General features: G+C 39.1%; 1 protein-coding gene across 2 annotated transcripts in view; it reads right to left on the bottom strand.

Annotated features, from left to right (window-relative positions):
- Nucleotides 1–23,755, bottom strand: part of vtd (RAD21 cohesin complex component verthandi) — a 188,814-nt gene that overhangs the window by 134,726 nt on the left and 30,333 nt on the right. For both annotated transcript variants that reach the window (XM_067136760.2, XM_067136761.2), the window contains exon 3: nucleotides 19,694–19,923. In XM_067136760.2, coding sequence (XP_066992861.2) covers nucleotides 19,694–19,923 — 230 coding nt within the window. The remainder of the gene's footprint in view (nucleotides 1–19,693; nucleotides 19,924–23,755) is intronic.

Raw genomic sequence — 23,755 nt, 5'->3', positions numbered from 1 at the left:
TGTCCTTACTCGGTTACTGGATTATGTTTTATCTGACATTAAGTTCAAGTTCGTCTATAATTACCTTGACGATTTGGTGATCTTTAGTGAAACCTTCGAGGAACACCTTGTCCTTTTCAACGAAGTGCTTGAAAGACTGTGTAAAACAGAGCCAACCCTCAAGGCCACCAAGGTTTCTTTCGCACAACCTCAGATGTCCTTCCTAGGCCATATTGTGTCAGGGAGGGTCAATCAATCAGTTCCGTACTGCTGCCATCCAGAATTTTCCCACTCCAAAGGATGTCAAGGCTGTAGCCAGATTCATTGGCATGGTTAATTTTTTTTTTGTAAATTCATTCCCAATTTTGCTGAACGGGCAACCCCATTAAATGCCTTGAGAAGAAAGGATGCCAAATTTGTGTGGGGTGATGCCCAACGTGAAGCCTTCATGGACTTGAAATCCACCTTATGTAACGCTCCTGTACTGGCTATGAAAGAATTTTCTAAACGCTTCATTCTTCAGACTGACGCCTCTTCCTCAGGCATACCCGGTGTTCTTCTTCAGGAATTTCAAGAAGGGTGTCGTCCTAATTTTTTGCTTCTCGTGCCCTGAATCCTGCTGAACGAAATTATTCCACTTATGAGTTGGAAGCCTTAGCTGTTGTCTTCTCTTTAGAGCTCTTCATAATGTACCTGGAACATCTTCCTTTCGATCTGGAAACTGATAATCAGGCGTTGAGTTGGGTACTGATCAAGCCACGAAGGACTGGTCGCATAGCGCGTTGGGCAGTGCGCATCTCGGCCTTCCAATTTGAAGCTCGCCACATGCGTGGCACCGAAAATGTTGTGACCGATGGCCTCAGTAGGATGTTCTATCCAGGCAGCTCTGACCCTCAACAGGAGCCGGCACACCCCTTTCCTGAACAAGTATCAGCCTTTGTCACTGTAGTTCTCACTGACTCTCCCTTCCTTTTCAAGGATATAACCAAACGTCAGGAGGACGACGCTGAGTTAAAAGCTATTATTGACAGGATGAAATCCGGTGAGCATGTTAAGCCTTACATCCTTCAGAATGGCGTCTTGTGTTGCCCGGCTCGCGGTCGCAAATATCCCAAAACTGTAGTCCCTACTAACCTTGTCCCAGTTCTTTTCAAATATTTTCATGAATCCCCAGAGGGCAGTCATCTGGGCGTTTTCAAAACAAGAGAGGAAATTCGTAAGCATTTCATTTGGAAATCCATGGATAGTAAGATCCGTACCCTTGTCAAATCCTGAAAGACTTGTAACATCAGTAAGCCTGCCCTGAATACTCGTCTAGGTCTCTTGTCTTCCGAGCAAGCTTCTCGCCCAATGGAAAAATTGTTCACAGACTAAATCGGTCCCTTCCAGAGATCTCGGAATTGTCATTGTTTCATACTTGTGTGTGTTGATGCCTTTTCGCGTTTTACATGGCTGTTCCCCACTCGTATGGCTAACGCCAACACCTCCATCTCGTGCTTGAAACATATATTTGCTTCATTTGGACCCCTGTCAATTTTTGGTAAGTGATAATGCAAGAGCCTTTACTTCTGTCCAGTTCTGCAATTTCTGTTTTGATCTATCCATTGCTCATGTAACCACTACCCCGTATTACCCAAAGCCATATTATGCTGAGAGAGTGAATCGTAACCTGTGATCTGCCCTCATCGCTTATCACTCCACTGACTACTCCAAGCGGGATTCAACACTGAACTGGCTGTCGTTTGCATTTAACACTGCCGTCCATGAAAGCCATAAGCAAACCCCTGCTTCGTTAATGTTGGTTTTTACTCAGTTAACATAAGAAATTTCATTTTTCCGTATTGAACTAAGAATTACAATAAATAACCTTCATATGTAAAGCACGTTGTTTGCAATAAGATCGTCCCACGGCAGTGAAGAGGCGAGTCCTACATACCTTTGCATTATTATGTCGAATAGAGCCACAACACTCCCAGCATTTTATCGTTAATGGCGTTTTCATATATTTTCACAGGTTCCGCATTGAGCTGAGAAACATAGGTTTTACAAACATCTTAAGAAGCCAATTAAATGTTTCCACCTCATAGGCCTAGGACGTAGAAGATTTTTTTCCAGAAAATTCTATCTGGCAAACCTTCACGATTTTCAAGATGGTTCTGCATTAAACACACTGCAGTTGAAAGTATCATAACATTTCATAAAGCAAATCACCCATCAAATTTAAGGACTCTATAATTGCTTGTCCATAAGGATATCATTTAACCAAGGAACTTTTTATCACATGTTTGACTCGCAAGTCTTTTACTTGTGATAATAGTTTTTAATGTGTTAAGGTTTTATTGCAGATTTTGAATTAAGATACGTCCTGAATTTTATATACAAAGTTGCCTATTTTCCGATAACAGCTGATGATGACGCAAATATGCGTTGAAACTAGTCCTATAAAATTTAATATGTTGTAATTATATAACAGCATTAAAATTGTATTGAATAGGTGGATATATGAAGGTTATTTATTGGCTTGTACTCCAAATTCTCCACTATCTAATCTGTAGTCAATTAATGATCTTCTGCCCGACGATGCCAGCCCAGAGAAGATCCGAGCTAATTGGCACCGTGCACGAAAGAACTTAAAGGCTTATTACGCTAAGGTCCAGCGTAATTACAACCACAGGCGAAGGCCGCATAATCTGTCCGTGGGTGACCAGGTGTTTGTTAAAACACACCCCGTCAGTAGTGCTGCGGACCATGTTAACAGTAAGTTGGCCCCCAGATTTCGAGGTCCCTGCACCATCTTAAAGTTCCTTACCCTGGTGACATCATTTCAGGCTTAGGGTAAACTCCTGTAGTTTCCTTTCACCCCCAACGTAATCTTGTCAAATTAATGGATTATAGATAGTGCTTACCCCGGGGCTAGGTGCCCTAATATCCCTGGTGTGCGAAGGGGGCCCTTACTGCATACTCATTAAGCCATCCATTGGGTGATTCTACGCAAGATCTTTGAGCCCAGCAGCATAATTTCGCCTCAAGTATTCCCCTGTCTGCTGCGGTTTGGTTTATGTTACAGTGGCTGCAGTGACCAGGTTCTTCCGACGGCAACCTCAAGTGCCAAGTTGGGAGGCACACGGTGTGCCTTGGACGCTACCATCCGGCACCACCATCAGGTGACGAATGTCCCAATGGAGGCAGTCTGACTGGACGGTGTCTCATCGATCCGCTTATTTGGTGCAAGATACCACTGGACTGCAACTCACCTAGCTACCTGGTTCGGACGGAAATTGAATGGAGGCTGGCGGGAAACGGCCGTGTCGGCAGCCACGTCCACAGCGAGAACCTGTGGCCTAGTTGAGCAACCTCAATCCTGTGACTGGTGTGAAAAAGTGGTGCAAGATACTTAGTCCATAACTCGGCTAAGAAAGAGGTTTTGAACACTGTCTTACAAGAAAGCGAGAAGGTTCTGGATTACAAACAATGGGCAAAAGGAATGAGTGTACATCCTTTGGTGGACAGGGTAGAAATAGGCAAAGCAACTGTAAAAAGGTTCAAAAGGCATTTTGAAGTGTAGGGTGACTATCCATGTGGACATTTATGTGGTATTTATTGAATAGGTGGATCAATGAACACCTTTATTATTTTTGAAATTTACAGGTAAACTGTAAACTCCAGGCTACTGAAAGGACCTTTGGTGTAGTGACAGTTTGTTTTCGTTTATTGTTGGAAAGTCAACTTAAAGAAAATCATGGTTGTTTGTGAAGTGACTGTTAGGTATCTTTACTAATCTATACTATAGTGACAACGTCTCCAGAAGTGATCGACTTTCCCCCCAGTAATATTATGTCAATGGTTGAGCGTGGCTCGACTTTGGGGGGGAGGAAGATGACACAGGTGTAGAATATATTGGAAGTGGAGAGTGTTTGTAGCGGATTTTATTTGTAAACCTTTTTAAGTAGTACTTACTGTATGATCTGGTGTGTTGCGATAGAATATTTTATTTGTATTCCATGTAACTACCTAACCTGTACAGTGTAAATTGTTTTGGTAACATATTTCATTTGTAACTAGCAGATTACATTTCTATATTTACTGGAACAGTCCAGAAAGTTTGTGACATGAATTTTTGAACAGGGTGTGTTGGCCTTTGTTAGTTACACATTCGAGAAATATGTTCTTAATATTCTGGAAATGGAAGGATCGCGATCGTTTGTGTTCGAGGAAATGGTTTCAAAGATTGCGACCGCTGCAAGTTGTGATTAGTCAATCAGGGCAACCTCCTGTGTTCTGATTGGCTACTCCAAGGCCAGAGTTCCCTTTAAAAGGGACTATGCAGCACTCCGTGAGAGGTCTCTGAGCCATCTTCGTCTTGGCCTGCCGAAGTTTTTGACGTTGTGAACGTCTCCTCGGTACCAACATGGGCTGCCTTGGGGTAAGCGCTGTTGCTTTCTGTCCGGATTTAAGTTCCATTTAGTTTTTGTTGGTGTATCACAGGAGTTTACCCTAATCGCCACCCTGTTGATCAGATGTGAAAAACAATTTTTTATATCACTCTAAAATGTAATAGTATTTTGTGCTTCCTCTTACCTTCAATATTGTATTTGTGGAATTTGTTTTGTACTGAGATGTATTTGCTTAACTATTTGAACTTAGGCAAAGCCCTTGTTTAGGAACATCTAAAACCATATTTGTCAAAGAACGTGTATATCGTGTATAGTGTGTGCCTAGATTTGGTGTACTGGCGAATTTGTTTCGAAAGTTAATTTGTATTGCCGATTTTGTAAATAATATTTTGAAAACAAGAGATCACTGTTGGCTTTTCAGAAAACCACAACCTTTGCACCTCCATGGCCCTTGGTAAGGTTTCCCAGTTTCATCAAATTGCCCCTACTGATATTTACCACTGTTGTTAACGGCGCACTTCCGCGTAGTTCATCAGATGTTTTATTGTGTGTGTAGTGTCTTAGGTACTGTGTAATTGCACTTATTTTCCTCCCGTTAACTGTGTTTGTGTAGCCGCTGTAGTGCCGGTTACAGAACGTTTCGTGATTTTATTTTGCAAACGTCACTGAAAATTACATTTTAAAAAATAGGTAATTTTGTTTTAATGTAATAAAATTTGTAAAAGATATGGCCATAGAATTAATTGAGACATACTTCTTTATTAAAGCGCAATGTTAAAATATGCTATGTTGATAGATTTTTCAACCTATTTATTACATTTTTAAAACATTAAAATATGTTAGTATGTCGCCTGGCATGCCACAGAAGTCGTATTCGCATGTCACCTAGTGGCACGTGTCATAGGATCGCCATTGCTGCACTATGGTAAAAATGTATAAGACATAAATGATCGTAAATTTAATTCTATGTAACTTTAGTTATGTAATAGTTATCGACAGGGTAACTAATAACAAAGAATTCCGAAAACTACATTTTAAGCCTTCCACCAAACTACCATTTCAGTCAGCATGAATAAAATTATTTATAACCTAGATTGTAGTGCCCGACATTACATACTGATTTTTATGAAAGTCTGTCCAGCCAGATGCGCTGATGCGCGTATGAACAACCAGAGATTACGGAAAATTACAAAGTGCATTTCCTTATTACTGTGTACACTACCAACACAGAAGTACCATTCTTTATTTAAATTCTGAATAATGTACGGAAAAAACTCGTTATTTTGCATATATAGATTATTCACGGTTTAATTACCAGGCACAACAATTTCCTACGCATGACCAAAATATGGCTTCCGATTGAGATATCTAAAAATAAAATTCAGGAAACTCAATCATCAAAAATGACCAATGTTTCGCCCAGAGTGCGGCATGGGCTCATCAGTTGGATACCACACCTTTTCCAAAACACTGTATAGCTTGCAGTGGTGGCGCTACCGGCGTTCAAGCCGGCCAGTGTTTTGGAAAAGGTGTGGTATCCAACTGATGAGCCCATGCCGCACTTTGGGCGAAACACTGGTAATTTATGACGATTGAGTTTCCTGAATTTTATTTTTAATATCCTACGCAGCTAATATCAGACAGGACAGCACACTCTTTATAACACAATCAAAACTAGCTGATTACAAATGTCAGGGGAAGGTAAGCAAACTGCATGACAACTGAAGAGGTTCTGGCAAAAACAACCAATGTCAACAATATGACATGTTCAGGAGAAACAATAAACTGTCTAAATGTGGTTCTGCATTACAACAAAAGCAGGAAAATTTCATACATTTGTTCATAAGAAAGAAACAGTTTGTTGAAGTTTTTGATGTTGAAAGTTTAAAATTGTCCTCTTAAACAAAAAAACCTGACATTGTTCATTTTTGCCTGAAACTGTCACAAAAAGACATAATATTCCTTACATTCATTTTAATGCAGCAGAATTTGTCCTTACAAATGTATATTTGTTTTATAGATACCCGGTAGTTTTTCTTACTTTTTTTACATCACATAGTATTGAAAATGGATTACGAAAAAACATAATAATGTCATGGTTCACTAGAACGTTTTCACTTGGTGCATCCATCACTGCTGTCATCTTTATCTACATCAATATCACCATCATCAATACATTCTGGGCTCTTTTCCAGCTGTGTGTAACAGACTAACGTTTGGCGACTGAAGAAATGCACGCAATTATATTAAGTCCTAAAACTTAGCTGGGGTTAGTTCTGCTGTGAGGAAGCATGGTTTTCCTGTGAACATTACACTTGACAGTCAGGGATGGTCTTGGTGTTTTGAAAAAAATAAGGAGCTACTGCATGTTTTAAATAATAAGGCATGTCCTGGATCACATCTTCAAATGGAGATGGTCTGCTGCAGCAAGTATTTATTATCTCATCCCAGTCTGGTGAAGTAGTACCTCTTCCTTCTCAATCAATGCAAAGTCATTAATAACTGATAGCCGAACACAATGGCGGAAAATGTTATGGCTTGCAAGCAAAATCAACCAATGTAATTTGACTACAGTTATCTAGCTGGAAACCCAACTGACAATGGTTGTTTTTTACTGATGTACCAATATTCCATGTCTTTGTATCTCGATGACTAGAGTATGTGATGTACTTAGAGAGATGACATCTCCGTCTTCCCGTTCTACCATTTTTTAAATTTTTTTTTTTATCTTGGTTGTTTTTGCTAGAAACCCTTTAATTCTGATCAGCTGCCCACCCAAAAGCATAAGATTATGATGCAGTTTCTTAAAACATATTTATATTATATTCAGTTTTGGAGTACATCATTATGTAGGATTAATTTCTTGTAAATAAAATGCAAATTAAAGCCAATTTTTGATTTTCAGAAGATATTTCCTAAAATTAGGGTGCACATATTATTGGATTATTCATGTACATACTGTACAGTACAGTATTTTATTATTAAGACAATATCGTAGACATTTTCCATACAAGTATAAGATTGGTCAAGCAGGATTTCGATTTCCAAGTAACCAATGTGTTTTGCGCATCTTCCAATGCAAGAAGACATGCTACTTGCTCGGTAGAAACGCAAAGTTTACTATCAACCAATGAATGTTACGATATCACATCTCTACCTTACTCAAGTATTTAGTTTACTTATGTCTCATAATGCTTTCATTCATAAAGCAACATATGAGTAGTGTGCCCAAAGCAGTATGTGTATAGTGTGCCTGCAAACTTTCTACATCGCCAGTATGGATCAAAAGAACTAACAGCAGTTTTCTTTAAAAGAAAAGCACTAAATAATTCTGGAAGTGGAGAACGGAAAACTAACGAAGTATGGCTTTAGCCATTCAACACTATCTACTTTTCTAAAACAGTAAAGTCAGACAGGGCCTTATCTGGAAAAGAGAAAGGCGTAATTGCACACGTAAAAACTGTCGCCTTTCGTGCGTCGACTCATTGTTGCATCAACCGTGAAGCACTAGCAACTCGCAACATGCCCACAGAACTGGATGATGTGCAGAAAGAAACTGTGAAAGTTATTAATTAACCTCAATTTTCCAGGTTATTTTCGGTGCTACGCAAGGAGATGCATGAAGACCACGAGCATGTGCTATTGCTATCGATATTGGTGCCGGTGCCCATGGCCCACGGAGAAAGAAGACATGGACATCATACTATGAGGTGGACAAAGCCATTTAGATGCGGTTTGTTGAAATACGGGCCAGTAACATTCCTATGAATGTCCCACTGTTATTGCAAGCGTGTGATATTTCGCATGTACGCTTGAGTTTTGGAATCAATGAAGAGTACTGGTGACTTCATAGGTTCTGGAAAGATACAGGATTTCCCACATAATTATAAATAGTGAAGCTAATGATCCCCAAAGGCGGGTGGACACTATCAGTTGCCTTGAAAGAATATTCGCCAGTGTACATTTATAATGGAGAAAAGACCACATTATTCTACAAATTAATGCATTAACAAACCAATAATTTCAAGTGCAATAACTGTTTTGGCATAAGTTCAAAAGAATAGAAAACTGCTCTTTTGTGTACGAACTCCATGGGGACAGATAAACGGAAGGCTGTCATAACTGGGAAGTTTGGAAAGGCATGGTAATTCAAGAGGATGCAATATCAGCCCTGTGAATATAGGCATAACACCAAGGCATGGATGATATCAGTGATATTTGGAGAGTGGCTGATGTGCCTGGAACATTGGATGAAGGTTAAAAACTTAAGTGCGGCCAGTATCCAGTAATCGGGAGATAGTGGGTTCGAGCCCCACTGTCGGCAGCCCTGAAGATGGTTTTCCGTGGTTTCCCATTTTCACACCAGGCAAATGCCGGGGCTGTACCTTAATTAAGGCCACGGCCGCTTCCTTCCAATTCCTAGGCCTTTCCTATCCCATCGTCGCCGCAAGACATATCTGTGTCGGTGCGACGTAAAGCAAATAATAATAATAAAAAAAAAAAAAAAAAAAAAAAATGAAGGTTAAAAAGAGGAGAATTCCTTCCCATCACAAAAAATTGCTCTTCTCACAATTGAGTGTTTTGCCATTTGCAAAACATGAAAAGGTTTTATTCTTGCCTCCAAATCGACTAATATTCTGCAGCCGATGGATCAGGGGATAATTCACGCAATGAATTGGGATTACCAACCTCATGTGATCCAGCGTATGCTGTGTAATAATGCCTGAGAGAGAGAGAGAGAGAGAGAGAGAGACATAAATGTCAACATATTGGAAGCAATGCAGATGTTCAGTACTGCATGGAGATCACTAAAAGAAGAAATAATTGCGAACTATTTTAGAAAAGCTGGAGTATTTTATGCAGAAGACGACATCACAGAAAGTGAAGTGTTGGATGAAGCAAAAAACTGGAAAACTGGAACAACATTATTCTACAAATTAATTACAAACAACTTGGAATTGTTTCGGAAGCCCCAAAACAATGTGAAAAGTTGGAAGTACCAACAAGCATGAATCCTTCTAACCACGTCAACATGAACCGTGATGAGTTAGTGCAAAAAAAAATCCCTGATGATGAAATTGTGGCAGACATTATGACTGATAGAAGTCTGTGTGAAGATGAGGCGGAAGAGAAAGAGTGCCTCAAACTCAAAGTGTTCAACACAGTTCGACTCTTGCGCAGGCAACGAACATGGCACATAGTCTTCCAAGATTTTCTCCTATCAAAATGTGATGTATCTGAATTCACATGCAGTGGTGTGTGACCATCTTGAATGTTCCTTTGTGCCTGGGAGAGTCCAAAAGAAAATCACAGATATTTTCAAAAAGTAAAGTCCAGAACATAATGTACTGGAACAATGTAAAATTAGATACACTGAAAATTTACAGAAAACCTCTTGCAATTACTGTATATCATTACTCTGTGTACACATATCCCTATTTTCCTATCATCTAATAAAAATTAAGGTCTTTTTATCTGTAAACTTGTGTTGAAGTAATGTAGTGAACCATATCGTTTATGATTAAATAATTTGGATTTTAGCATCAGGGATTGAAATCGTAGGAGACCACCATGAAAATCCTTTGTGTAGCATTCTTTTACATGAGAGAGTCGGAGATTCAGCATTTCTCGTGGGAACCTACCAGCAATTATGAAGATTCCAGAGACTCATAAAAGGAATTTATTGCACAAGCGAAGCTTCGTCGTGTGTAGCATCAGACGCGTACCACTTCATGTATCTCGCGGCTTGACAGTGCTTTGGAGGGAAGAGTAAGTCAATTTAATATTTCCAGCTAGAGAAGAGATGCATTAGATCTGACAGCAAAATTGCAACCTGCATAATTTTCTGAAAATTTTGATATGCAGCATGACTATTATTATTAATCCATTTATTAAGTGAGATACTTGTCAAGCCCTGCGCGGGAGAAATTGTCATTTGCGCCCGCGCGCATGGAGACCGCCCACGGTGGAGCTTGATAACGCCAACGAGGGAAGGATTCAGATTCATTCATCGACTGTGCTGCTGTCAGGACAAGCCCGTCACACTGTAAGTCGGCATCTAGAAGTGCGCCTTTATCTTTGAGCTGCATACGGCAAGGTCCAGCCTAATCTTGGGAAATGTAAGTAATCAACATGTATAAATTAGTTGAAGGATTGAAATTACATGCGCTGATCTGTTGTCATGAGATGAGATGCTGCTAATAATTACACAGTTTGACAGTAGCTTCACATTACTTGAGGCTGATATTGTACCAAACGAATAATACGTATTAGTGTAGGCTCAGGTTATCAATTGATTCAGAATGTTCTGTCAGAGTGAACATTATACAGCTAACAGGTTTAAGAAGGAAAATTTTAATCATCTGGTCTACCTTCTGACAGTGACTTTAGGAAACAAACACATAAGGAATGGTGGTAGTGAAACAGGCATTGACGGAGGACCGTATGTAATGGAATTTTCTTTACAGTTTTCCCTGCATTACCCCTCGCACGATAGACGGCCCATGTGTGTTGGTGGAACGGACTAGGAGTCTTCACGGTCTCAGGAATCGAACTGCGAACACAAAGTGCAGCCACGCAACACGACACCAAAGGGAGAATCGTCCAACCACCAGGGAAGCTGTGAGAAATGTCATCGCCAGCCAGGATGTTTCCAGCCATCAGTCCGGATTCGACGCCAGCGTTAGAGCACGTTATGATGTTCTAATTCAATCAGTCCAATGAGGAGCCGTTCCTATCATGAACACCAGAAACAGGTCAGAGCTGTCCAACCATTCTAAGCATGCCTGATTAAAGTTCTCAAAATAGGAGAAAGGTTGGCCGTCAGCCAACTTGTAAATATGCGGTAGGATAAATTGATCGTAATATCTATGTCCAGGACTCGAACCAAACTAGGTTAGTAGTAGGTTTCTAGTCGTTTGTTCTTTGTGGTTTATGTTTACATTTATCTGCGGTGTTGGTATGATGATTATGCCATTTTTTCTATATTTCATGTTGGACCATTACTGTCATTGCTGTGGTAACTAGGCAGACAGATTTAGCTTAATTTTGATGTGTCATGTACGCATAATGTAGTTCTTTGGAAATCGTCACTCATTCCAATAATCCTACTCCGATTAACGTGTCTAGAGGTACGAGTCATGATCTTTGAAAAGTAGGAGCATTGCATAACTAGCTGACCGTGCATATTGATGTAGTTAGGCCCTAGCGCAGTGTAAGCTAGTGTGATACGAGTAAGAAACGCCCTGTAGTGGCCAAGTAATTAGAGCGCTGTGTATTGCGCCTTAAAATAGGAATATATGAGCCCACTGGAGGCTGCTGCGAGCTAATATTGAAATTGATTATGTGATGAATAAGACGGCATGTAGACCACGTATAATTATGATAGCGCGAATCGGGTCAGATTCATAAAGAGATAGTCAATGTAGAATACTTCTCGCAGTTGGGTTACGGTGTCAGCTGATTCTATTGAAAGCGAGAAGCATGGCCGACTCTAGTCACGTGTCTGGAAGGGAAAAAGAGGGTAGGAAGGCCAGTGACGTCACGACTTTGGTAGGGGGAACAGTCGACTGTCTGTTAAATGTTTTGAGAAGACATTGAACTTTCCTTTTTGTTTGTCGCTATGGTACTCGTAGAGTTTGTATTGCCATTTGTATCTTTCATTTTATGCTACTAGCCCTTTCATTAGATGATCATAGGACTATATATTCGTGGTCCTGTTATTTTAACTGTACTTGTTAGGTGTCTTGCTCTTGGAGGGTCCTTGGATCGAGGCCCAGACGGAGCACAGTATTTTTTTGCATGCTATGTTAGTCAGTTAGGGGTTTCTGAGGACTGTGACATAGATATGTTTTAGAGAGAAGTAAGATTGCATTGTTAGGCTTCTGTTTGTGCTGAGTCACTTACCCTAGTATCGCCATGCTTGTTGCAACTCTGTTTACTCGTGAAGGTGACTGTCTCGACCACTTACGTCATTCGGCGTCTCTACGGCTCCAAATTAGAAAACTCCCATGTATCATTGTAAAGTTTTTATACGTATTTCATTAACTTTGGTTATGTTGTAATAAATCCTCATTGTAAAACTCTGAATGCAGAAAAATTTTCAGTTATTTTAGTTAGGATCATTCTTACCTTGCACTGGTTGGTATCCTCTTATTTTGAAACTTTTTTTTTTTTTGGCCCTTGTTTTTACCCACTATCCCTGAATCGTGCTCACCAGTGAAGCTAATGAGGAGGATGCTGTTTCGCAAGGTAAGCTATGTGCCGACGTTTATCCCCTTTTGCGGGGTTATTGTACACTGTGGTGCATTTGGTTCGATTTCGGCGTCTGCCCGTCTGGAACAAAGTCACTATAGGGCACAGTAGATTCTGGAACAGATATAGCACCAGGCAAGTTCTTAAGATTTGACTACCGGGCGAGTTGGCCGTGCGGGAGATAGCGGGTTTGAAGCCCACTGCCGGCAGCCCTGAAGATGGTTTTCCGTGGTTTCCCATTTACACACCAGGCAAATGCTGGGGCTGTACATTAATTAAGGCCAAAATTATGTTATACTGGTATTTACTGTACATATCCACACTTTTCCAAGTTCAGGAACTGTGTGTAAACAGTACACCACACACATGTAGTTCAACTAACAGTGTCTGAAATACAGACGTGTTCTCTATTGCTAGTGATGTTTGTACCGCACAGTAAGAAACATCGATTTTAAACACCAGCTTATGAACATTAAAAAACATTTCAAAATTCTTCTTATATGTTTTAAGATTTTGATGAAAACTTCTCTTCTTTGCAGATGCCTGCAATAGTAATGGCAATGTAGAGTAGGTCTCTAATAGCAAGACAAAGTGTGCCAATAACATTAGCGTTTTAGAGAATGTCAAGAAGCCTTCATCGATACTGAGCACCCTGCATCACCAGTGACAGCAACACTGCTTAAAACACTTTATAATGCCTGCATCTAATGATTAGAGGATGCTAGTGGTATTTGGGGGGGGGCAACCTTTATGGTACGAAGGAATGAAAGGTCCTTTGGATGGGTAGCACAACTGTCTATAAACAGTAATATCTTCCTCCAAGTGTCCACCCCGCAAAGAAATCCTATAAAAATGTTGGGGGTTGCCCAAGCATTGCTGTTGGAAAAATATAGAACCTGTAACTTACGAATATTTTTGAAACACCTGGGTTTCTGGTACTTTCGCCGGGCTGAGTAGCTCAGACGGTTAAGGCGCTGGCCTTCTGACCCCAACTTGGCAGGTTCGATCCTGGCTCAGTCCGGTGGTATTTGAAGGTGCTCAAATACGTCAGCCTCATGTCGGTAGATTTACTGGCACGTAAAAGAACTCCTGCGGGACTAAATTCTGGCACCTCGGCTTCTCCGAAAACCGTAAAAGAGTAGTTAGTGGGACGTAAAACAAATAACATTATTATTATTTCTGGTACTTTCCTATAACAACAAGCACACACTTATCGCATCAATCACTGTTACAACACTAAGGAACAGTCTATGCAATAGTTTGCTCTTTTCCCACCACGACATGACTCTCCTCTGACTGCTAGTGTACAGTCAAGAAGGCAATAATAATAATAATAATAATAATAATAATAATAATAATAATAATAATAATAATAATAATAATAATAATAATAATAAAGGCCTGTTTCATTTGTGTTGTGAATGTCACTGAGTTCATATGCCTTGAGCATCGCAGGCAGGTTTGCCAACCATACCCGATGTATCCACAGCAACAGTCTCGCCGGCTAGCTTCTTATACATTAGCACGTGCCACTGCTTGAAGCAGTTCCAATGGCTGGAAGCTGAGAATGTTCATTCTTTCAGTGACCTAGAGGGCTTTCTCTCTTGAGATGCTGCTGTCCACAGGAATGTCTGATATTCAGACTTGTTGGTACCATGCAAGGAGTACAACCTCCAACTTGCTGTACGTAGATTCTTTCTCAGTCTTTTTCACCACGGATGTTCCATGTTAGTCAATTTAGTCACGTATTTCACGTATCTTACTCATAATGTAATTCAGTATTGATGAAGCTAAACCTAGTCATTCAGCAATGTCAATCTTCTTTTTGCGAACGTTTTTCTCAACTTCTTTGATAATTCGAAACCTTTCTTCCCAGGTTCTGAATTGCTTAAAAGGTCACGTCATATTCAATCACTTAAAATAATCCATAAAATATGACAAACCAATAACAACTATACATGTCAAATGCACATGCAAAATGAAATACTGCACTGTAAGAACATATGCTACTTCCCCAACCTTGCTTGCCTTGAAAACTGCAACTATTAAGATATAATCTGAAAAAAGGAAATTTTATCTGAAACTTTGTGCTATAATTAATTTTATGCATAGTTACAAACATTTAACTATGCCAGGAGATATACATGTACAAGACTGTATACAGAACATTTATGTCTTTTCTAGAACCTTATAAGGAGGTATTTAGTCTTTGTCTTTCAACTATCCAAATGTTTTATAATGCAATTGTAAATAACAAACTTATTTTAGAAGGTTCTGTGTTTGTACATACAAATATTGTAAATATTCTAATGTAACTAGTTGAATGTCCTTGTTACTTCCTCCTAGGCAGATGATGGCAAATAAAATTTCCGAAACCAGTACCAAAAATGACAATAAAAATGTGACATTTTAACTATTTCACATTTTTTATAGTAATGAACAGGTGGAAAACCCTGCCCTTATCTTTGACTTGAATACTGCAGCTCGAAATTCTGGTAAAAATAATGAATTGGTTCGGACAATATCACAGGGGTTAGTCATGCAACATGGCAAGGCTCGGACGATGTCACAGTGGTTCATAATGCAACGTGGCGCGGTTCGGACGAAGTCAGAGCTGTAAACGATTCGAAATGGCGCAGCTCGGATGATTTGTGGCGCACCTCGATATTGCATCAGACAGCACGGGAGTAAGACAGAACAGTATGTATACTAACATGAGAATCGACTGCGGGTTTAAGAGTATGTCAGAAGTGAAATTACTGAAACGATAGATCCGGGGAGAATGATACATCAAAGAACAAGAAATTGCGTTATTTTAACCCAGTGTATTGGATATGTTTCTGGGACTGAAGATTATGAATGATAGATCCGGGAAAGAATTATAGAGCGTCATATCAGACCCCTTATTGAAGACAACCTCTTTGAAGAACAGTATGGATTCAGGAAGGGGAGATCAACAACTGATTTAATATTTACAGTCTGTCAGTTAATGGGAAAATACTACGAACACAACCGATATTTGTGGTTAGCCTTTCTGGACATCAAGAAAGCATTTGATGCTGTGAACAGACAGAAGGTGTGGGAAACACTGAAGAAAATTGGAATACAAGATGACATGATACACAGGATCAAGATACCCCAAGTAAAGTCAAAACACCTGTAGGAATGACTGAAACCTTTGATATAAAATCTCGGTTAAGACAGGGTGATGTTTTGTCTCCTCCTCTTTTCATCACTGTGATGAACGAGGTTCAGAGAAAAGTTCACCAAACCATTGGAGGTAAGAAAATGAAAGTTATCTTGTTTGCGGAAGATATATGCTTCTGGGGAGACTAAAGAAGACCTTCAAGGACAAATAAACTTCTGGACTGAAGCTGCTAAAGAATATGAACTCGTCTTCAGCCAAGAGGAAAGTGAGGTTATGCTTATGAAGAGATACGGACAACCAATGGGACACATTGAAATAGAGGGGAAACAGCTACAGATAAACCATCAATTCAAATATCTTGGAAGTATTATCTCTAACACCGGTTCTATAGACAAGGAAATTTCCCACAGAATTCAGGCAGGTAGCAAATTTTACAAAATAGTTAAACACATAATATGGAACAAGAAAATACCAACAAAATGTAAGAGAGTCATATATGAAACCTATTATGTACCAATCCTGACCTATGGCTGCGAAACATGGACCATGAGAAATAAAGATGTTAGTAGAATCCAGGCAGCAGAAATGAGATTTATCCGTAGCATGATCGGTAAAACACGGAGGGACAGCTTCCGTAATGAGGAAATCCGCAAGCAGGCTCAAGTTGTAAGACTGCACGACAGAATAACAGCGCAGCGACTGAGATGGTATGGACATATGAGACGCATGGGAGATAACAGATTACCAAAAAAATGTATGAAGACAAAAGACCAAGAGGGCGACCACGACTCAGGTACAAGGACATTGTGAATATTGACATTCAACAGCGAGGACATACCTTGGAAAGTATCGAAGAAGGAGAGAAGTTCAGAGACCGCAACTGGTGGAGAAGCCTCGTTCGCCGACCCATCGCTTAAGATGAAATGACGTGGGATAAGTATGTATGTAGATCCGGGAAAATGATAGTTCCAGGAATAATAATAATAATAATGTTATTGGCTTTACGTCCCACTAACTACTTTTACAGTTTTCGGAGACGCCAAGGTGCAGGAATTTAGTCCCGCAGGAGTTCTTTTACGTGCCAGTAAATCTACCGACACAAGGCTGATGTATTTGAGCACCTTCAAATACCACCGGACTGAGCCAGATTCGAACCTGCCAGGTTGGGGCCAGAAGGCCAGCACCTCAACCATCTGAGCCACTCAGTCAGCCCCGGGAACTATCGATCAAGGTTCCACTGTACTTATTTTCGGCCCTCACACACCATTCTGGTACCATGCAATTCTTTTAACCTACATGAGACTGGAGAAACGAGAATTTAGGATCAAAACACATTAAACCTCATGCCAGATGTCACTTCAATGGCTTTCTTCTCTCAGTTTTTGTACCATGTTTACTAAATGTTTTGGAATCTGCTTTAAACTTTTCTTGCTCTGTACATTTGAGGTCTCTTAAAAAGTCTCTGAACCATATCCAATACAAACTTTTTCAACTGGAATGAGGTTTTCATTGTGTGACAGGTCTAATATCAGAAGTTTGTAGGAAGTTCCTATTTCAAAAATCTTCCCACGAGATTCCTTAGAACTTCCTTAAGCAATATAAACCGAAAAGATACTAGAAGATTGGAACTTTGAAAACTCCTTAAGAATGGCGCACATTCATCAATGACACTTTTGAATGCAGCAAATTTGGCTTTCACAAGCAGATCTTCTGTAATTTGCAGCACGTACTGATGAGACATGTTGCCAGGTAGATATACTACCTTAAATTTCCCAACATGATCCCATATTTTCAATGCTCAATGACAAAAATGGTAGAAGAAAAAACTCCACACACTCTCTCTCAAACCTCCGCACAGAAGTAAATATTTTGGAAAATCTTAGTAATTTCTTTGACTTCCACTCTGTGTGCTGGACTATCTTTGAATATCCCCATCTCCATTAACTGTATGTAAGCCACATACACCAATATCTAGAAGAGATTTGCCATCAGGGTTGTAAACTTTCGATCTGTCACAAAGCTTCTTATTCTTGCTATGGGCTTTACGTCGCACCAACACAGATAGGTCTTATGGCGACGATGGGATAGAAAAGGCCTAGGAGTTGGAACGAAGCGGCCGTGGCCTTAATTAAGGTACAGCCCCAGCATTTGCCTGGTGTGAAAATGGGAAACCACGGAAAACCATTTTCAGGGCTGCCGATAGTGGGATTCGAACCTACTATCTCCCGGATGCAAGCTCACAGCCGCACGCCTCTACGCGCACGGCCAACTCGCCCGCTTCTTATTGAAACGGGTTAACACTGGGGTCATCCATTAAAACTTGCAACATATTTTCTGAAGGCAGCGCTTCACAAAACCTAATAGCTTCTGCCAGAGTCAGCAATGGCCCATAACATCATTCTTGCCCTTCTTCTATCTCCTCTTCTTGTTCATCACCAGTCTGGTTTGTTTGTTTCTTTGCTTTTTTTTTTTTTTTCAAGTTGCTTTACGCCGCACCGACAGAGATAGATTTTATGGCGACTATGGGACAGGAATGAGCCGGGTGTGGGAAGGAGAAGCGTGACCTTAGTTAAGGTGTCCTGGTGTGAAACTGGGAAACCATGGAAAACCAACTTCAGGGTTGCCGACAGTGGGATTCAAACCCACTATCTCCCAAATACTGGATACTGACCACTACTTTGTGTCCAGAGTTTGCTAACACTGCTGGTGTAGAAGATTTTAAAACCAATAATGGGTGGCTTATTCATACTATACCTTTTCTCCAGCATGGCTTCACATGACCAGAAACAAGTAAGTCTGCAGCAGAAATAAACGGTAATTAAAGAAATAGATGTAGGGTCGAAACAAACAGATGCAGCAAGAAAACAAAGTCTTTTGCAATCGACAGTAGCAACGTTTTTAAAGAGCAGAAGGGAGATAGAGAAAATTACAAATACAATTGCTGTGGATCCTTAAATAAAGCGCATACAAATTTCAATAGTATAGCAACACTTAAGTAGTTCAATCATTGCTGATAACATACGTTAACTTTTTTGTTTAATTAAATATCTCGTAATATGTTGCATCAAAATAAAATAGTTTATTCTGCTCCCCGCCCCCTAACAATGGATTTTTAAGAAGTTTGCGTCGATCAACTTTGGAAATAAAAAATGGAAAATAAGAGGGGGTTCTATAAGTGAGTAAATAAAGTATATTATATAGGGTGTATATTCAATACTCCAATTTCTAGCGATGATATAAACAAACAATTTTTGGTAAATCACACAGTTTTAAAAAGGATTATTGACTGACAAAATCAGAAACTGTACTTTAAGAGTATAAAGTCACCAAAACCATCAATATTACATATTCTGTTAAACATTCTATGTCACAATACAATCTCTCTGCTGTGACAACATGCAGTACTTTTTTTGTTCGTTTGGACCAGAATAAGAGAGTTTATGGAGAGTCAAACTAAATCCGAGGACGAGCTTGGGTGCTTGCAGAGCATTCTCCAAACAGCACATACCAGTGCCGTTTGAACACGTGCAACGGGCAAGTGGTTGCGAAGCTGGTATTTAAGCAAGAGGACACACTTTTGAAGTGCTTTTGTATACAAGATTACAATCAAATTGACATGTAATAATTTTGTTCCCAACCAAACAATAACCTATGGTTATTTAATAAAAATTCCAATAATTTGAATGAATAGCTTCATCAGTTCCAGAACACTTTGTATATCTGTTATACTGTACACACATTTGGTAGTCTTCCACTTAATATGTGGTTAACACTGCATCCTTTGAAGAGAACTCCAAGAGGGCAAAATTATTGAAGTCTCCTAAATTATCATGTTTACAATGAAAGGAAAACTTAACTAAGAATACTCAATGTAAACAAATTGAAATTATCCGAGATCAAAGAAAATACTGTAACTTACTTCAACTCTGGCATTGCTGTATCGAAGTCATGGAAGACCTCAGGTAATGTAATGGCATTAACTGCTGCCTCCCGGTGTTCTTCAGGCAAATCCACCATGCCAGGACGGAATGCCATTTTGATTTTAACAAAAGCTTCATTGCAGTCAGCAAGCAGGTACTTAGCTTTCCTTGAATATATTCTCACAACACCAAGCAGCAAGTGACCAGAAGTACGAAGAGCCATCTTTACCTGTAAAAAAAAATAAACAAATAATTTTAAAAAAAAACTGTGAATTAAAACAGAACCTTTCAAGGAATTAACAGGGCAGTATCTCCTGTTTATTGAATGAGCAAGAGACAATGTGACTGTAATGCAGTATAACAGAATTGAGGTTTTGGAGCAGAGAGCAGACACAGTAAATAAAACAGCAGAATTTCATGTCTAAGGCACAATATTGTCAAAAAACATTTATTCAAAATCTTCTTTTCTTTATATTATCAGGAATAAAGATTCCTTTTAGTTTGAATCAACTTTTCTGAATTCAGCTTCAAATGAAAGGAATGGGTTGAATTTTTGAACTGCAGAATCTACACATTATACATCGTATTTGCTGGCGGGACCTAGTGTTTACAGTGCGCTATGTCTTCTGGTATGGGCTAGAGCAATTTTGTTACTTTCATTGATCTGTCTCAGCTTTATCCTTGGCTTTGACAAAATGAAAGTGACTGAGGTATGAGTGATGCTAGTAATGCCATTCCTTCTGTAGCCAGTCCCTGCTATGAATGGTGTGAAAATATTGCTCATAGGGTCAGTTGGTGCATGCATTTCAGTGGGCTTGGCAGACTGATGTGTAATAGCAACTTCTGGCTCGGTGAGGAAAGCAACGGGAAACTACCTCACTCCTCATTTCCCTAGTACGCCTCTTCAGTGATGCCTAGGCTATCTATGACAGCTGATGGCGGAACTGTTGAGGATCCAACCAGCCTTCGGGCTGAGGACTAAACATACATACACTTTCATATTTGTATCTCTCCAAAAATCACTAAAATAGTCAGTGGGACGTAAAACCAATAACATATTGAATAACGCTACGTACATGCAAGATTTGCAATCGTTCCTTTGTTTACCACACATTTCTTTCCATTTTGGAGTGTAGGGATGAAAATACTGTATACAGTATTCAATTAATTCATGTGATTATTCTACTCCTTACAGCATTTAAAGTCAAGCAAATATGCATCAGTGGTAAGTGAATTAATTATATTTCATATAAATTATTACTTACCACATTTTCAACCTACTAACAGAAAGTAGCAGAATAGTTTTCGTAAGAGAAGAATGACTGTGTGTGATGATAGCAGATTTTTGCTTCAGTAGGCTGGCAATGCTGCTGTAATGTCCATAACCTGTACTATTACTGTTTTTGCTACTGACCAGATGAGTAGTAAAACTGATTAGGAATTTTCCTTCCTATACACAAGGTTGTAGGAATCTAATCTCATTAGTTGGTTGAAACTTAAGTAAGCTTCAAAGGACATGAGAGTCTTGTGTCAGTTAATCCACTAAACCCCTTCTCAGAGACAGACTGTGGTAATCCTTTACTCACGACTCTTAGCAACCATAATGATTGGAGAAATATTATACACATAGCATTATTATAATTATGATCTTCAAAAAATACAATCAAGCACTCTTAAATGGCAATCGATTGCAGTGGCACATGGTCCCATGCCCAAGACCGCAGAATATAAGCATCAAAACAAATGTAAAATAAAATACCAATCCAGCATTTAACTTAAATGTCGTAAAACCACATCTAAGTATGCATCCGAGCACCACCACTTTGCATATGTTTCAAGTACACTTATCGTACTGAATGAAGATCTGATGATTAGTTTATCACATTATGTATGATGATATTGGTTTTACTACACCCCACTAGCTTTTTTTTTTTCTGGAACATTATTACCTTCAGAGCACTTGCACTGCAAAAAACACACACACGTTCATTATATGCACTTATTATTATTATTATTATTATTATAAACATAATATACAATATGTACACAATAACAAAAAACATTGATTCACTTCAGGCATTTGTGTTATCATATCTGAATGTCCAACTTTTGAATCCACTGTAGACTGTAATGATAGCATCAACAGATGAACTGATTTTTAAATTCAAAGGTAAATAAAATAACTTTCAAAACTAATAACTAAAAACAATATTACATGCAGTAATACAATGGGAGCACCAAATTTTATCAAGAGAGAATTTGGAGCCTGAGTTTTATTTATTTTGACTAGCGAATAACTACAAAATTAAGTATGTAATGACAGAAGAGAATATATATAAAACAAATAAAATATACAGGTATTCATAACCTACACAACGAACAAAATTTTCAGCACAGAAATATACTGCTTTATTTTAGTATTTAAAGTATTTCAGTGGCATTCTCGAAACATGTAGGATGTTGGATTCGTCAAAATAACACAGTTATGTAAATTATTATTGACGACAACTGAAGCATATTACAACAAAGAAGTCAAAGATATTTTAGTGTGCATTTCTGAGGGATTTATATAAAAACAAGTATATAGATGCTATAACACAAAAGTGATAAGAGCAAAAAGGATAATACTCTGCTGATTAATAGCATTCCCTGATAATCTGGTCATAGGAGCCATGATCTAAACAGTCAACTAAATTTAATTAACACCATGTGAAATACACAAGTTAAATCAGAAACATTTTAAAACTATGATGTGAAAATATACTGACAAGCATCATAAGATAAAACTTCAAATTTTTTAAATAATCGCAGATAATGTTACCAACCATATTATATAATCACTTTTATGAAGTACGGTACGGACAAATACTAAAACATTGAAAATCTTCCGTTTATTGTGATCATGAATTCGGTTTATGTTATCATATTTGTTTTCAAGGATTTCCTTATCAAGTATGCGAGTATTATCGCACCTTGCCTGAACACACTTAATTCATCAAATATGAAAGTGCTACAGGCTGTAAAACCTCCAAGGAACGAGTAAGAGTTTTATGTTGTCCGAGTATGTCTGGTGAAAAGAAAAGCGTGATTGAGAAAATTAAGCACCCACATTGTTTTAAAGGCATCAATAAGTCTCCAGTGGACTATCATTCCAACTCTAATGCATGGATGACTGCCCTGCTGTTCAAAGAATGGCTACTGAAGTAGGATTATAGGCTGGGCCGTAAAATAGTATTGCTGGTTGACAACTGTGCAGCACCCATTGTGAATTGTGAGCTCTAGAACATCAGTGTGGTTTCCATACCGGCGAATACGACTTCATTAATTCAACCATGCGATCAAGGAAGCATTCGCACCATGAAAGCGTATTATCACCATGAAATATGCACAAGAATCTTAGAAAACATAGAGGACTCACATAAAACTAGTGCCAATGCCCTTGCCAAAACAACCAGCCTTCTCGATGACCTGCATCTTCTAGCCATGTCATGGGATAATGTCTCAGCACATACAATAAGGAACCGTTTCCGGTATGGGGGATTTTTAAGAGAGTTACCAGAAGTAGATGAGGATGTTGAACTTTGTCCAACAGGCTTAACGGAAGATGAATTTCAGAAATGGATGAACACTGATGAGGGCATCATTACTGATGCGAAACAAAGACGACAATGTGAGGCAGTTACTTCCGCAGAATTAGATATGAGAGATGAAGAACACGGAGAAGAAGGTAGTGATGCTGATGATGACGATGTTGCCGAAACTTCCCAAACACCAATGAATGCTGAAATGTGACAGACGCTAGATGTTAATGGACTTTTGAGAGACAACCAGAAGCAAACATCGATTAGATTATTTTACATAGCTGAAAACAGTTAACGGTATTGCAGTGCTGTGTGCCGTTATCTGTTTCACTGTAGTGCACGTAAGTTATGAATAAATACAGTAGGCTACCTACCAATTTTTATTTTTCGGCTACTGTTCTCAGCCGGTTAATGTTATGAAATTATCTGCATCCCGGAGTGATCATAATAAGCAGTATCCACTGTATAACTGAATTATAA

The sequence above is a fragment of the Anabrus simplex genome, chromosome 1, assembly GCF_040414725.1.
Source record: "Anabrus simplex isolate iqAnaSimp1 chromosome 1, ASM4041472v1, whole genome shotgun sequence".
In the NCBI taxonomy this organism is placed as follows: Eukaryota; Metazoa; Arthropoda; class Insecta; order Orthoptera; family Tettigoniidae; genus Anabrus; species Anabrus simplex.
The sequence above is the reverse complement of the archived record's forward strand: the minus strand, read 5'-3'. Positions and strand labels throughout refer to the sequence as shown.